Source organism: Sorex araneus, chromosome 5, assembly GCF_027595985.1.
Source record: "Sorex araneus isolate mSorAra2 chromosome 5, mSorAra2.pri, whole genome shotgun sequence".
Taxonomy (NCBI): Eukaryota; Metazoa; Chordata; class Mammalia; order Eulipotyphla; family Soricidae; genus Sorex; species Sorex araneus.
In genome coordinates, this window is record NC_073306.1 from 130,607,774 (window position 1) to 130,619,804 (window position 12,031).

Below are 12,031 nucleotides of genomic sequence, written 5' to 3' on the forward strand. Positions count from 1 at the left end.
CGCCAGGTGTGACCCAAAAAGCAAATCCAAGCAAAAAAAAACAGGAATGGAAGGAGCACCGTCCCCGCTTCAGTGAGGCACTCGGGGCAGAACCCCCCCTGGGTTGGTGATTCGGCCTTGCTGTGCTCCGGCCCCGTGGGCGAAACCCAGGGTCCCCCAGCAGCTGCGGGGATGCAGGATGCCTCGGTGGGAGCTGGAGCATCTCTCGCAGAGAAAGTCTCGTCACCGCGGAGGGAACAGCGCCCAGACTGAGCTTCCCCGCCCCCCTTCCCCCGTAGGGACGTAGCTTTGATCCGTCTCCCAGCCTCAGAGCCGCGTGTTCGGGGTCCCCCGCAAGGGCTGCCCGCAGACCGCACCCCGGGCCTCGCGGACCAGGGAGAGGACGTGCTAGAATCGGGACCCCAGCAGAGGCTGCAGGCTCAGGCTCCGCCTCCTCCTGCCCTCTAGCCCCGCCCTCCCTGCTGGGCTCCTCCCCCCGTCCCCTGCCTGCCCAGAGTCCTCCTGCTCTACCCACCCCCTCCCACGCCCACTGTCTTTCTGTCCACTCTCCTGCAGCCCTCCTCCATCCCTTCCCCCCTCCCCCTCCTCCCCATGCCCCCCCCCCGCCCTCAGCCCTGCCCACTTGGTCACAGCCTCAGTTCCCTCCCGAGTAGCCGGTGACCGGTGGGGGCGGAGGGTCACTGCGACAGCTGGCAGCAGAGACCAGCAGCGGCCTGAGACCTTTGCACCCTTGCTGGGAAGATCCTGACCTCCAGCACCCACACAGCCCAGCTGGCTGAGCCCCCGAGCTGGGGAGTGCCAGGGACACCCTGGATGTGACCGTCACCTGGGAGGTGACCCCTGAGCAAGATCGCCTGGCAGCAAACACTGTCCCTCCAGGTAGCCAAGCTCTGTAGCTGGCTGCCAGGCTGGGAAGTCACAGGCAGCGGGGAGGACAAAGGTCAGGGGGTCAGAGGGCAGGTTGGTCCCTTTGGAGTTGGAGCGTGGCTTGACCTAGGCTGTGCTCCCCGCGGCCAGCAGGGGGCGCTGCGAACCACCAGGCAGGAGCTGGAGCCGCTCGAAACCTACACATTGGCCCAGAAACCCAGCTTTGGGGGTGGCCCCAAGGCGGCTACGCCCTTGGCCAGATGCTCACCCCAGGGTTCGAGAAAGGGCGGCTTATGTGGATCCCAGCAGAGGGCAGGCAATGCCCAGACGCCAGCGGACACGACAGTGACCTCTGAGGTCAGACACCAGGAGCCTCACCGGCTCCACCTCTGATTCTTATTTTGGAGGAGAGGCCTCACCTGGCAGTGCTCGGGGCTGACTCCTGGCTCTGTGCTCTGGGCTAACTCCTGGCTCTGTGATTGAGGTTGACTCCTGGCTCTGTGCTCAGGGATGACTCCTGGCTCTGTGCTCAGGGCTGACTCCTGGCTCTGTGTTCGGGGATGACTCCTGGCTCTGTGCTCGAGGCTGACTCCTGGCTCTGTGCTCGGGGATGACTCCTGGCTCTGTGCTCAGAGCTGACTCCTGGCTCTGTGCTCGGGGATGACTCCTGGGTTCTGTGCTCGGGGCTCACTCCTGGTGGTGCTCAGAGGACCAAATGGGGTGCCAGGGGTCAGACACATTAAGGCAAGCGACTAACCCTCCAGCCCCTTCCTTCGCTGGCTCCGAATGTGGAGGGGTTCGGCTGGTTTGCAGAAGTGGGATGGTTAACAGGTCACACTGTGTGCAAATGTTGGGCTTTATTTTCACATGGCCGTGATAAACCTGCTCCAATCAAATCCGATATAAACATCTGAATATCAACTTGTGACCAATGAGTTTGGGATGCGCTCTAGAGAAGGGGGCAGAGGTGTCCCTGTCCTTCCAGTCCCCCCCCCCCAGCCCTGGGGTCCTACTGGCCACCTGGTGTGGTGGAAGGAGCAGGAACACACCGGAATCCGGCCAAGCCTCTGACGTGAGTGTATTGTCACTGCATCCCGACACTGCACTGAGCCCCACCACATACACACACACACACACAGACACACACACACACCTGCGGTCATCAGCCCACTGGGTCCCCGGAAGCACCCAAGCCCACCCTGCAGAGGGAAGTTCGGGCATTCACAGACCCAGCAGCGCGCAGACCGTGGGAACCGCCTCGCTGAACCTCCAGTTTCTCCGCCACAAGGGGGGACAAGAGAAGAGAAGCCCTCGGAGACAGCAGCTCTGCGTGTGTCCCGACAGGCCCCGGGCTAAGAGCAGCTGCTGTCCAACAGGTCAGCTGCGTGTATGCGCGCGCATGCACACACATACACACACCCCCAATGGCAGAAGCCGGTCGGGCAACACACACACACACACACACACACACAATGGCAGGAGCCGGGCAAGGGCAACACACACACACACACACACACACACAATGGTAGGAGCTGAGCGAGCAACACACACACACACAATGGCAGGAGCAGGACAAGGGCAATATACACACATACACACACACACACACACACACACACACACACACACACGGCCAGCAGGCTGGGTGCTCTGAAATGACCCACCACACACACACACACACACACACACACGGCCAGCAGGCTGGGTGCTCTGAAATGACCCGCCGGGTAACTGGGTGACACGGCCGCGCAGCAGCCACTTCCCGTGCACGTGGCCGACCCGGGCTCCATCCCAGGCACCACGTGTGGTCCCCAGAGCATCTCCCTGAGCTCAGGGTCAGGGGTGAGCCCTGAGCACTGCCACGCCGGGTGCCTCTGGTCTGTTCTCTGCTGGGCGAGGAGCTCGGGCTCCGGCCGCCCCCCCATCACCTCCATCCCTTCCTCTCTGGGGTCTCCCTTTACTGGGGTGGCCTCAAACCCAGGGCCCGGTTAAACCGTCTCTGCGACATGCACGTCCTCGCCCTCACTGGAGCCCCTAGAGCGGACAGGTGCCAGGCACGCCGGCTCGGACACCTTCTGGGCTCTGACGGGTCTGCAGGCCAGTCTCCCCCGGTGCTGGTCCGCACTGGCTGCTGCCCTTCAGGGGCAGCACAGACGTGCCGACGCCGACCTGACCCCCAGCACCACGACTGGGCATCAGCGTCGCAGGACACAGCCCTGCACCCCCCAGCACCAGTAGTGACCCTGGTGACCCCAGTGACCGTCACCCCAGCAGAGTAACCCCGGTAACCCCCAGCAGTGGCCCTAGTGACCCCAGTAGTGAGTGACCCCAGTGACCCCACGCCAGGGAGGCCGGGCTCTGAGTGGCCTTGGGGATGGTTCCCGGACCCCCTGGGTACAGAGAATCCCTCCCCCCCCCAACAAAGTGCATGAATCCCCCTACAGGTTTCTACTCCAAGGCCCCACTCACCAGACCCCCCCGCTCCTCTCTATTGCCACCAGAGCTGCAGCCTGCGCTTCCGAGTGGCAGGTGATGGGCACAGCTGCCCCTGCAGCGGGCACCCGGTGTCGGCTCTGCCCACCTTCTCCCCAAACTCCCCTGCCGCTGCAGGCTGCAGACCACCCGGGGACCACTAGGTGGCGAGCGTGCACCGGCAGTGAGCCGAGACACCCAGCAGGGCCAAGGGGTCCCGCCCAAGAGGCCAGGAGACTGCACACACACACACACACACACACACACACATGCACATGCATACACATATGCACATGCTCACACACACGCACATGCATACACGCACACACATATGCACATGCTTGCACACACATGCTCGCGCGCACACACACACACGCACGCACACGCACACATGCCGGACGCCCTGTCTCAGCTCAGTCATGAATGTCCAGAAAGCAGGGTCAGGGTGGCTCTGCGGTGCGGCCACAGCCTCCGACCCCTCCGACGGTCAAGAGGCCCTGACGAGCGGGTCAGTCTCGAGGCCCCCTGCTGGGTGGGGCTTGGGGCAGCAGCAGAGGCGGACCCCAACCCCGCAGAGAGGAGGACACAGGGTGTACCGCTGCCAGGGAGGTCTTCCCGCTTACAGGGCACGCGGCAGGGAGCCCCCGGCTCCAGCCCCGGGTTCCAGGCCGCGGCCCCTACTGTGGCCCAACAGCAAACCAGCAGCCGTCTCCTGCCCTCCTGGGCGTCTTCTCTTCCCAGGCGGGCTGGCCACGGGGTGACCAGGTCCTGCGGGGGCAGACGCCAGAGGCTGTGGAGCCGGGCCACTCGGTGACCGTGGCCACCTTCCCCGTCACTGGTCTTGACAGCCCACGCCCACAGCCAAGGGACACACACGAGCGTGGCCGGCTAAGAACACCCTCCACGCTGCTCTGAGTGAGGATGACCAGTGGGCAGGGACAGGGGGACACCCGGAGGGGGAGGAGCCCCCCGGGGTCACGGGGCCCGGGGGCCACGATCTTCTCTGGTCCTCCATGGTGACTCTGAGATGTGAGGGACACGCCACAATCACAAGCCCCAAACACCATGAAGTGCGGGCGCCCCTCGATCCCCGTGGCCATCCCGGGACCAGGGTCTAGTGGCCGGAGGGGGGCATCTGGGTGCCAATGACCCCCTCTGGCTTAGCTTGCCCCCACGCCAGCCCGGAGCCTCTGCACCTACCGGGGCCCCCGGCTGAGATGCTCACCCCAGGGGGTCTTTACTGGGCCCCTGTGGCACGCCCCCAGGCCAGGAGAAGTCTGCAGCACCTGGCCAGGCGCCAGCCTGCAACCCGGGGTGCAGTGCTGACCCCACCCCATTGGGCTCCTCCCCCTGCACTACCAGCAAGCGGCCTGCAGGGGGCCTCCCAGCCCACTCCCACTGGGTGCAGGCACAGAGGGAAAGAGGCGGCCCGCAGCTGCCCGTGGCCTCTCCCGTCCTTCTCCTGTGGACACGAGCAGCTGCCTTGGAGCAGATAAAGGCGGACAGGAAAGATGCGAGGCCACTTCCCCACCACCGTCTCGTTTAAAAAAAAAAAAGATGAAGAATGAAAAGGCCAGGGCGAGGCATAGGGGACCCCGAAAAGGAGAGCATCCCGAGTGGCCCCTGGCTCAGTCACAAAGAAACACCAGCATCAAAAAAGATATTTTAAGTTTAATACAAATTTTATACAAAGAAAATGTGAAAAAATACTTCCATATGCTAAAAGCAATTATGCTCACGAGTAAGGCCAGCTAGGCTATTTTTTTTTTAATCCCCACAACTGCAATGCACGAATATCCTTTCTCTCTCCTAATACTCGGTGTGGTTCTCTAAACACGGGCCGCTAGCTGGGAGCTGTACAGTTCGCATCCTCTCATCCACAACGAAGAGAAAGTAAACGAGACTGAAAATGTACAACAGAATGTACTGGAATGATATCGTACAGTTAATTTGCTCATATACATACATCACCTCTGGCTTTGTTCGACGCTTATCATTTTACAGGACGTGGGGAACGGAGCGACCGCGCACGTAGTGTACAGGGCGGGGGGCGGGCGGCGCGGGGCGGGCGCCGGCCCCCCGAGGCTTCGTGTCATGCTTACGGAACAAACTCAAACCCCCACGGGTCACTTGGACGTACATGCTGCCTGCCGGGCTCGGGGTGGGGGGCCTCGGCCAGCTCTTCCCGAGTCCCCGGGTGGCGAGGCGTATGGGAGGGGGGTGACGGGTCCGAGAGCGAGGCCACCGTCTGCTTCTGCACGTCCCCCGCCCGCGCCTCGATGGCTCGCTCTTCTGTAAACACGGACGGACGAGCCTCCTGCCCCCCCACCGGCCCGGAGCAGAGCCGGCCTCGCTGCTCGGGGTCTCAGGAAACAAATTCGTCCCACCCTGGCCCCTCGGTCCAGGGCACTTGAGCACTTGCCTTCCGTGAGACGACGGCGAAGGATGTGGAGGGGAGCCATGGCTTGATGGGGGGAGGGGGCCGTGTCCGCCCGCTCGGAGCCCCGCCTGCTGCAGGTGGCACGAGGAGGGGGGGTGGCCCCCCAGGAGGGGCGGGCGCCAAGGATGCCCGCGCGACAGATGGGCCGGACCAACTGGTCTCCAACATCTAAACATTTCCTTTTGTTGGTGTTTTTATTTATTTTTTTTAAAAAAATTGTTTTTCTTTTCTTTTTTTTTTTTATAAGTTAAAGTTGATACAAATATAAAAAGGGGGCGGAACTCTCGGGTCACCGTCATCCATGGTACAGGATTTACATCCAACGCTGCGGGGTCCCCTCGGGGCCACGGCGGGAAGCGTGGTGGTGTGTAGTGTGGGCCGCCCTGGGCCGGGTGCGAGGGGGAGGGAGGGCCGGGCTGAGTCTTGAGGCGGGGGGGTGCTCCCTGGGAGGGGGGAGGGGCGTGCTCCTCCCCGCCTCCCACTTCTTCACGCTCTCCCGCTGTCCTGGGGTCCCCTCCGGGGCTGCGCCGTGGCCCTAGTCCCAGAAGGCGTCCAGCCGCGACTCCGAGGGCAGGAGGCTCTTGGCGCTGGGGGTGGCACCCTGCTCGCCGCGGGCTGCAGGCCGCTTCTCCTCGCTGCCACCGCCGCTGTTGCCGCCGCTCCAGCCGCTGGACTTACCGCTCCGGGAGTGCTCTGTGGGGGAGCAGGCTCGGGGTCAGCACCCCAGGCATGGGGGAGGGAGGGGGGAAAGTGCCCGCCCCCCACCCAACACACCCTGCAATGGGGGTGCTGGCAGGACGCCCGAGTTTTGCAGAAGCAAAACCAGAAAGGCTGCAGGGGGTCCCCACCGGACAAGTGCTCGAGAGATGCAGGCGTCAGGGGGACACGGTCAAGGAACAGACCCCCCACCCCCCACCAAGGACCCAGAACCATGCCCCGGAGCTGAGGCACTCGCCTGGAGCACAGCTAACCCGGGTCTGACACCCCCCCCATGCCCCCGCACCGTGTACAGTTCCCCGAAGCCTGCCTGGGTGCAGAGCCAGGAGTCAGCCCCAGGTGCCACCGGGGGCGGCCCCCAAACTAGACAGAACTGGGCTCCTTCCTTCCTACTTGCCCCCCACCCCCGCATCTGTCCTTCACCCCTCCCCCCCCGTAACAACCCACCCACACCCTCTATGGCTCCGCTCCCCAATCTGAACCCCGACCCCAAGTCTGTTAGGTCCCGGGTCAAGACCAGCCCGAGGCTGGATTTAATCTCCACTGGCAGCCCCAAGCTCTGAACCCCCCTGCTCCCTTCTGCCTGCATGGGCTATGGTGGCACCATTCGGCCAGCAGGGGGCGACAACATACCGGAGCCTTGGCTGGAGCCTAAGAGAATGGAAGAGGGCGTCTCCCTGGAACCAGAAAGGTCGAGGGTCTGGAAACACAAAGAGAGAGGGGGGCGGTCCTCAGGGCACAGGGGCCTGGGAGCTCCGGGGAAGCCCCGGGCACTGCCTCAGGCAGGGGTAACCCTCAGGCCCAGGTTCTAATTCTCCCACTGAAAATGCAGGAAAACAGCATGAGGGTGACCCAACCCAACAGCCACAGTTCTAGAACATTCCCAGCCTTGGTCGACTTCTGCACTGCCTACAGCCAAAAAAAAAAAAATAAAAGCTGATGACTTTAAAACTGGATCAACTCAGGGGCCGGAACGACAGTCCAGTGGGAAGGGCGTTTGCCTTGCACGCAGCCGACCCGGGTTCATTCCCGGCATCCCAGAGGGTCCCCCGAGCACCGCCAGGAGTGAATCCTGAGTGCAGAGCCAGGAGGAACCCCTGAGCATCGCCGGGTATGACCCAAAAAGCAAACAAACTGGATCGACCCGCTTTTATTTCCCAAGGTTCTCGTGCGTGCCTCAGGCCCCAGGGAGAGCTCCGACTGGCGTGGCAGTGATATTTCTTCCCCCTGCCCCCCCCTCAGGCTGTCGTGTCTCATGTGCGGAGGGCCAACCCCCTTCCTGTCCCCAACACGCCCAGACACCAGCAGGAGCTCTGCACAATCCAACGTGGCTGTCACCGGCCCCCACCTGACTTCTGGCATTTCGATGAACAGGAATGAAACAAAGCGACCAGCTCTGGCCTTGCGGGGACATGTCGGGTGTGGCGCGTGGCCTTCTCTCAGAGAAGGGCCAAAGGGAGTGACTCGCCAATGTCAGCCCCGCCCGCCGCGTCCAGCCCTGTGCTACGACTCTCTCAGGTGGGGCTGGAGCAAGAGCACAGCGGGGAGGGCGTTCGCCTTGCACGCAGCCAACCTGGGTTCGATTCCCAGCATCCCATAGGGTCTCCCGAGCACCTCCAGGAGTGATTCCTTATAGGATAACATAGCCTCAGGTAGTTTAGGTTTATTGGGTTACTCCTGTTACAGTGCTCCCACTCCTCTTTGTTTATTTGTAGCTTCTTTCTTAGTGTTCTGTTGACTTGTAAATACTGTTTTTCTCTTCTCCTTGAGTCCTTTGCATAGTTTATTCAGAGCAAGTCCTTTTTGTATGGACACAGGAAGACTTAACAAATGTTATGCTTTTGTAACCTGGGAGTCATTCGACTCTACATGATATTTTCCTCCAGGGCATCTGTTCTCTTGACCTAAGCCTCAGCTGCCCTTACTTCTTAGCGCCCCCAAAAGCAGGGTCCCGATGAGGGACAAGAAGGACCCAGGGCAAGCGGTGAGTTGTGTGCTACCCTGGCATCGAGATGGGCCTGGCCAAAGTGCCTAATGCTTAGCTCTAAGTTAAGAGCTTGGTCATGGACAAATGTTGTCATGATCCAAACAGTGATAACTAGATTTGGACCCTGCTAGGGTGAGGAATGATTAATCTGGCCTGAGTGCTGTAGTCTGAGTCTGTGGCAAGATGTTGCCAGGAGAGCTGCCTTGCAAGCCTCAATGTATCTCTTGCTATGTCCATACAAAAACAACTAGTATTAAGATGTTAATAAATGTTTGGACTAAGGAAAAGAGAAAAACAATATTTGCAAGTCAACAGAACACTAAGAAAGAAGTTACAAATAAACACAGAGGAGTGGGAGCACTGTAACGGGAGTAACCCAATAAACCTAAACTACCTGAAGCTATGTTATCCTACAATTCCTGAGTGCAGAGCCAGGAGTCACCCCTGAGCATCGCCGGGTGTGACCCAAAAAGCAAAAATCCAGACTCTGTCAGGCCACCCCACTGCTGCATCTTAAAGAAGAACCCGAGTCCCTCGGGGAGGTGGACAGGGTCCATCCCCACACCGCCCGGCCCCAGGGAAGGGGGGCCGTGTCGCGAAGGCCCAGGGACACTCACCGCGGCACTCTCCTTGCTCTTCTCGGCCGGCGCCTCCTTCTCCTTTGCGGCGCTGGCGGGGTCGGGCGTGGGGGTCTGCGTGCTGCCCGCGCTGCCCTGGGTGGACTTGCCCAGGGTCTCCGTGCTGGCCTCCGTGTCCGCCTCCTGCTGAGGGGCCGTGGCTGGGGGGGGCAGGGGAGAGGCACCGTGAGGCTGGGCGCATCCCTGGACAAGAGGCCCATCCACCCCGCCCAGGACACCCCAGCGGCTATCGGGGTCCGGAAGCCGGACTTCCGGCGAGGGGCGAGAGAGCATCCAGCCTGGGTCGGGCCGGGGACTCCAACTACACAGGACACCCGGCAGCTTCTCATTCAGCCGCACGGGCGGGCGGCCTCCGGGGTGGTCATGGAAACTCACGGGGGGAAAAAAAAAACGGCAGAGGCCCAGCTGGTGGTGGGGGGGGAGCGCGGCCTTCATCCAGACTGAAATGAAGGCACTAGAAGGAGCTCCGGGAGGGTGGACGCAGGACACGTGTGTCCAGGCAGACTGGTAGCACCCTGGGGACGGGGAGATGAGCCCGGGCTGGACACCGACACCGCCAGGGATAGTCCCCGAGCACAGAGCCCTTGGGGCACCACCAAGAGGGACCCCCCCCCCCAATGGCCACGTCAGCCTTCAACAGTCGGGGTCACGGCCCAGAGCCAGGAGACAGCGGAGTCACTGCACCAGACTGGAAACGGCTCCGACAGAGCCAGAGCAACAATATAGCGGGCCGGGTGCTGGCCTTGCACGCGGCCGACCCGGGTTCGACCCCCGGCACCCCACAGGGTCCCCTAAGCGCGTAAGCCCTGAGCAGCACTGGGGGTGGCTCAAAAACAAAAAACCAGACTATGAAACGGTGACGAGCCCTGTCCCCTGCGAGGTCAGGCCGGTGTGGGCACCCGGCATCGCGGCTCGTCCAGTCTCCCGAGCACACGGTCCAGCCTGCCGCCACCCGCCACCCCCCACCCGCAGAGCGTCTGCAGGCTCCTGGCAAACCAAAAGGCCCTTGAACCCGCACATCCAGCCCCCTGCACTTCAGTGCCAGGTTCCCAGTGCTGCGGGCGAGCACAGGACAGGGAGGACCCGGGAGCACAGGACAGCGAGGGCCGGCCGCTACCTGACTGGGTGCAGGACTTCATGTGCTCGGGCCAGTGCGCCTGCTGGCAGGGGTAGTCGCAGTAGCTGGTGTTCCAGCAGCAGTAGAAGATGGCCTCCTTGCGGCAGTGTGCGCACCACTGCTTCTTCTTGGTCTCGTCCACCGCCTGCTGCTTCTCCAGCTCCAGCTGCTTCTTCACCTCGGCCATGAGCCGGTCCCGCTCCTGCTCCAGGCTCTGCCGCATCTCAGCCATGGTCAGCTCTGAGGGGAAGGAGGGGCCCGGCGGTCAACGGATACCTCCCCCCTACGCCCGGAGGTCCCTGCACTCCCCACAGCCACAAAAAAAAAAAAAAAGACCACGAGATGAAGCGAGCGGAGTGAGTCTGGGGGCGAGTCCCCAAAGCAACAGCCTCCCCCAACCCCCCCGGGGATCCACCCGCCCTCCAGACCCCGGGAAGCAGGAGGGTCACACCCACCCTCCTGCGCTGAGCCGTGACGGCCCCAAACGCCCTTCCCCGACGGAGCGGGACCCGCTCTCTGGGGTGCGCCAGAGCTGGTGCCCCTGTGCCCGGGGCTCCCGCTCGCTCGCTCGCTCCCCTCTCACAAAGGGGAAGGAGGGTCCCCGGGAGGCGCGACCCCGGGGCCCCGCGGGCCTCACCCAGGTTGTGTTTCATCTCTGAAAGCTCCTGCTGGTGCAGCCACTGCAGCTTCTCGATCTCGATCCTCAGCCTGCGGATCTGAAGGACACAAGGCGAACACCTCAGTGGAGGGTCCGGGAGGGTTGGGGGGAGCCAGGCGCCACAGGTAGCTTACGCCCAGGGCCCCCCTCCCTGTTCCAAGGACCCCAAAAGCAAGGGGGCCCCAACAGGCAGCGGTTTCCGGGATAAATAATCTGGTCTGCAGAGTAGGGGGGGAGGGGGGCACTCCCTGTGCGACGGGGACCCGTTTCCCCTGGGCAGGGAGCAACCCTCCAGCACCAAGCCGGGGCCGGGGGCACACGCCCGGGCACAGCTGAGTGTGGCCTGCGACACAGAATGACCACGACGAACACGACCCTCTGAATGGCTCGATGAGGACCCGAGGGAAAGCACAGGTGGCTTCCTCTGACATTTGAGGTGGGACCACAAACGCCTTCAGCTGAAATTCCAACCCGCTCTGAAAACCAACAGGTGTTTCTCGGGGTGGAGGGGAGGGATGAGATGGCACTGCTGTCCCCTCGGGCATCCTGTCTGGCACTCGTCCTTCACGAGGTGACCCCGTCCGGGGACATTCTGGGTGGTCACAACGGGGGGTGCTATGAGAGCAGGTGGGTGTCAGGGCTTCTGCTGACCACCCCCTCCCCACTGCCCCCGATGCCGGGGCCGTTCCCCAGAGAATGGGCACCAGCACCACCAGCCACGGGCCAGGAGCCCGAAGAATCCAGAAAGGCCGGCAGCTGTTGGCGGGGGAGGGGGGAGGCTCGCAGAGCCTTACTCCCTTCGGAAACTAGGGGATGCGTGCACGTCTGGCAGTGCACCCCAGTTCCATCCTGCACCGGGGGCACCCCCGACCTCAGCATCTCTGGCCGGAGCCATCAAGTCAGTACATGGCTCGGCACACGTGACCCCGCAAGAACGGGGTCGTATCTGACATCCTGGCAAACAGAGGAGGCCGAGGACTCCAACGGACCCAACCGTAATGTTTTTAAACAGCATTCACTCTGGAGGGGAGCAGGCCTCCTTCTAGAACAGTCCCTCTTCTTTTTTTTTTTGTTTTTTGTTTTTCAGGCCACATCCGGCGATGCTCAGGGGTCACTCTTGGCCCTGCACTCAGGA

At 62.3% G+C, this 12,031-nt stretch overlaps 1 protein-coding gene across 3 annotated transcripts in view; it reads right to left on the bottom strand.

Annotated features, from left to right (window-relative positions):
- Positions 1 to 4,990: 4,990 nt before the first annotated feature.
- The window catches only part of ZMYND8 (zinc finger MYND-type containing 8), a 59,554-nt gene continuing 52,513 nt past the window's right edge, over positions 4,991 to 12,031 (bottom strand). For all 3 annotated transcript variants that reach the window (XM_055137521.1, XM_055137520.1, XM_055137522.1), the window contains exons 15-19: positions 10,876 to 10,954; positions 10,239 to 10,478; positions 9,101 to 9,261; positions 7,130 to 7,196; positions 4,991 to 6,472 (exon numbers count right to left, since the gene is read on the bottom strand). In XM_055137521.1, coding sequence (XP_054993496.1) covers positions 6,315 to 6,472; positions 7,130 to 7,196; positions 9,101 to 9,261; positions 10,239 to 10,478; positions 10,876 to 10,954 — 705 coding nt within the window. In that variant the 3' untranslated portion in view covers positions 4,991 to 6,314. The remainder of the gene's footprint in view (positions 6,473 to 7,129; positions 7,197 to 9,100; positions 9,262 to 10,238; positions 10,479 to 10,875; positions 10,955 to 12,031) is intronic.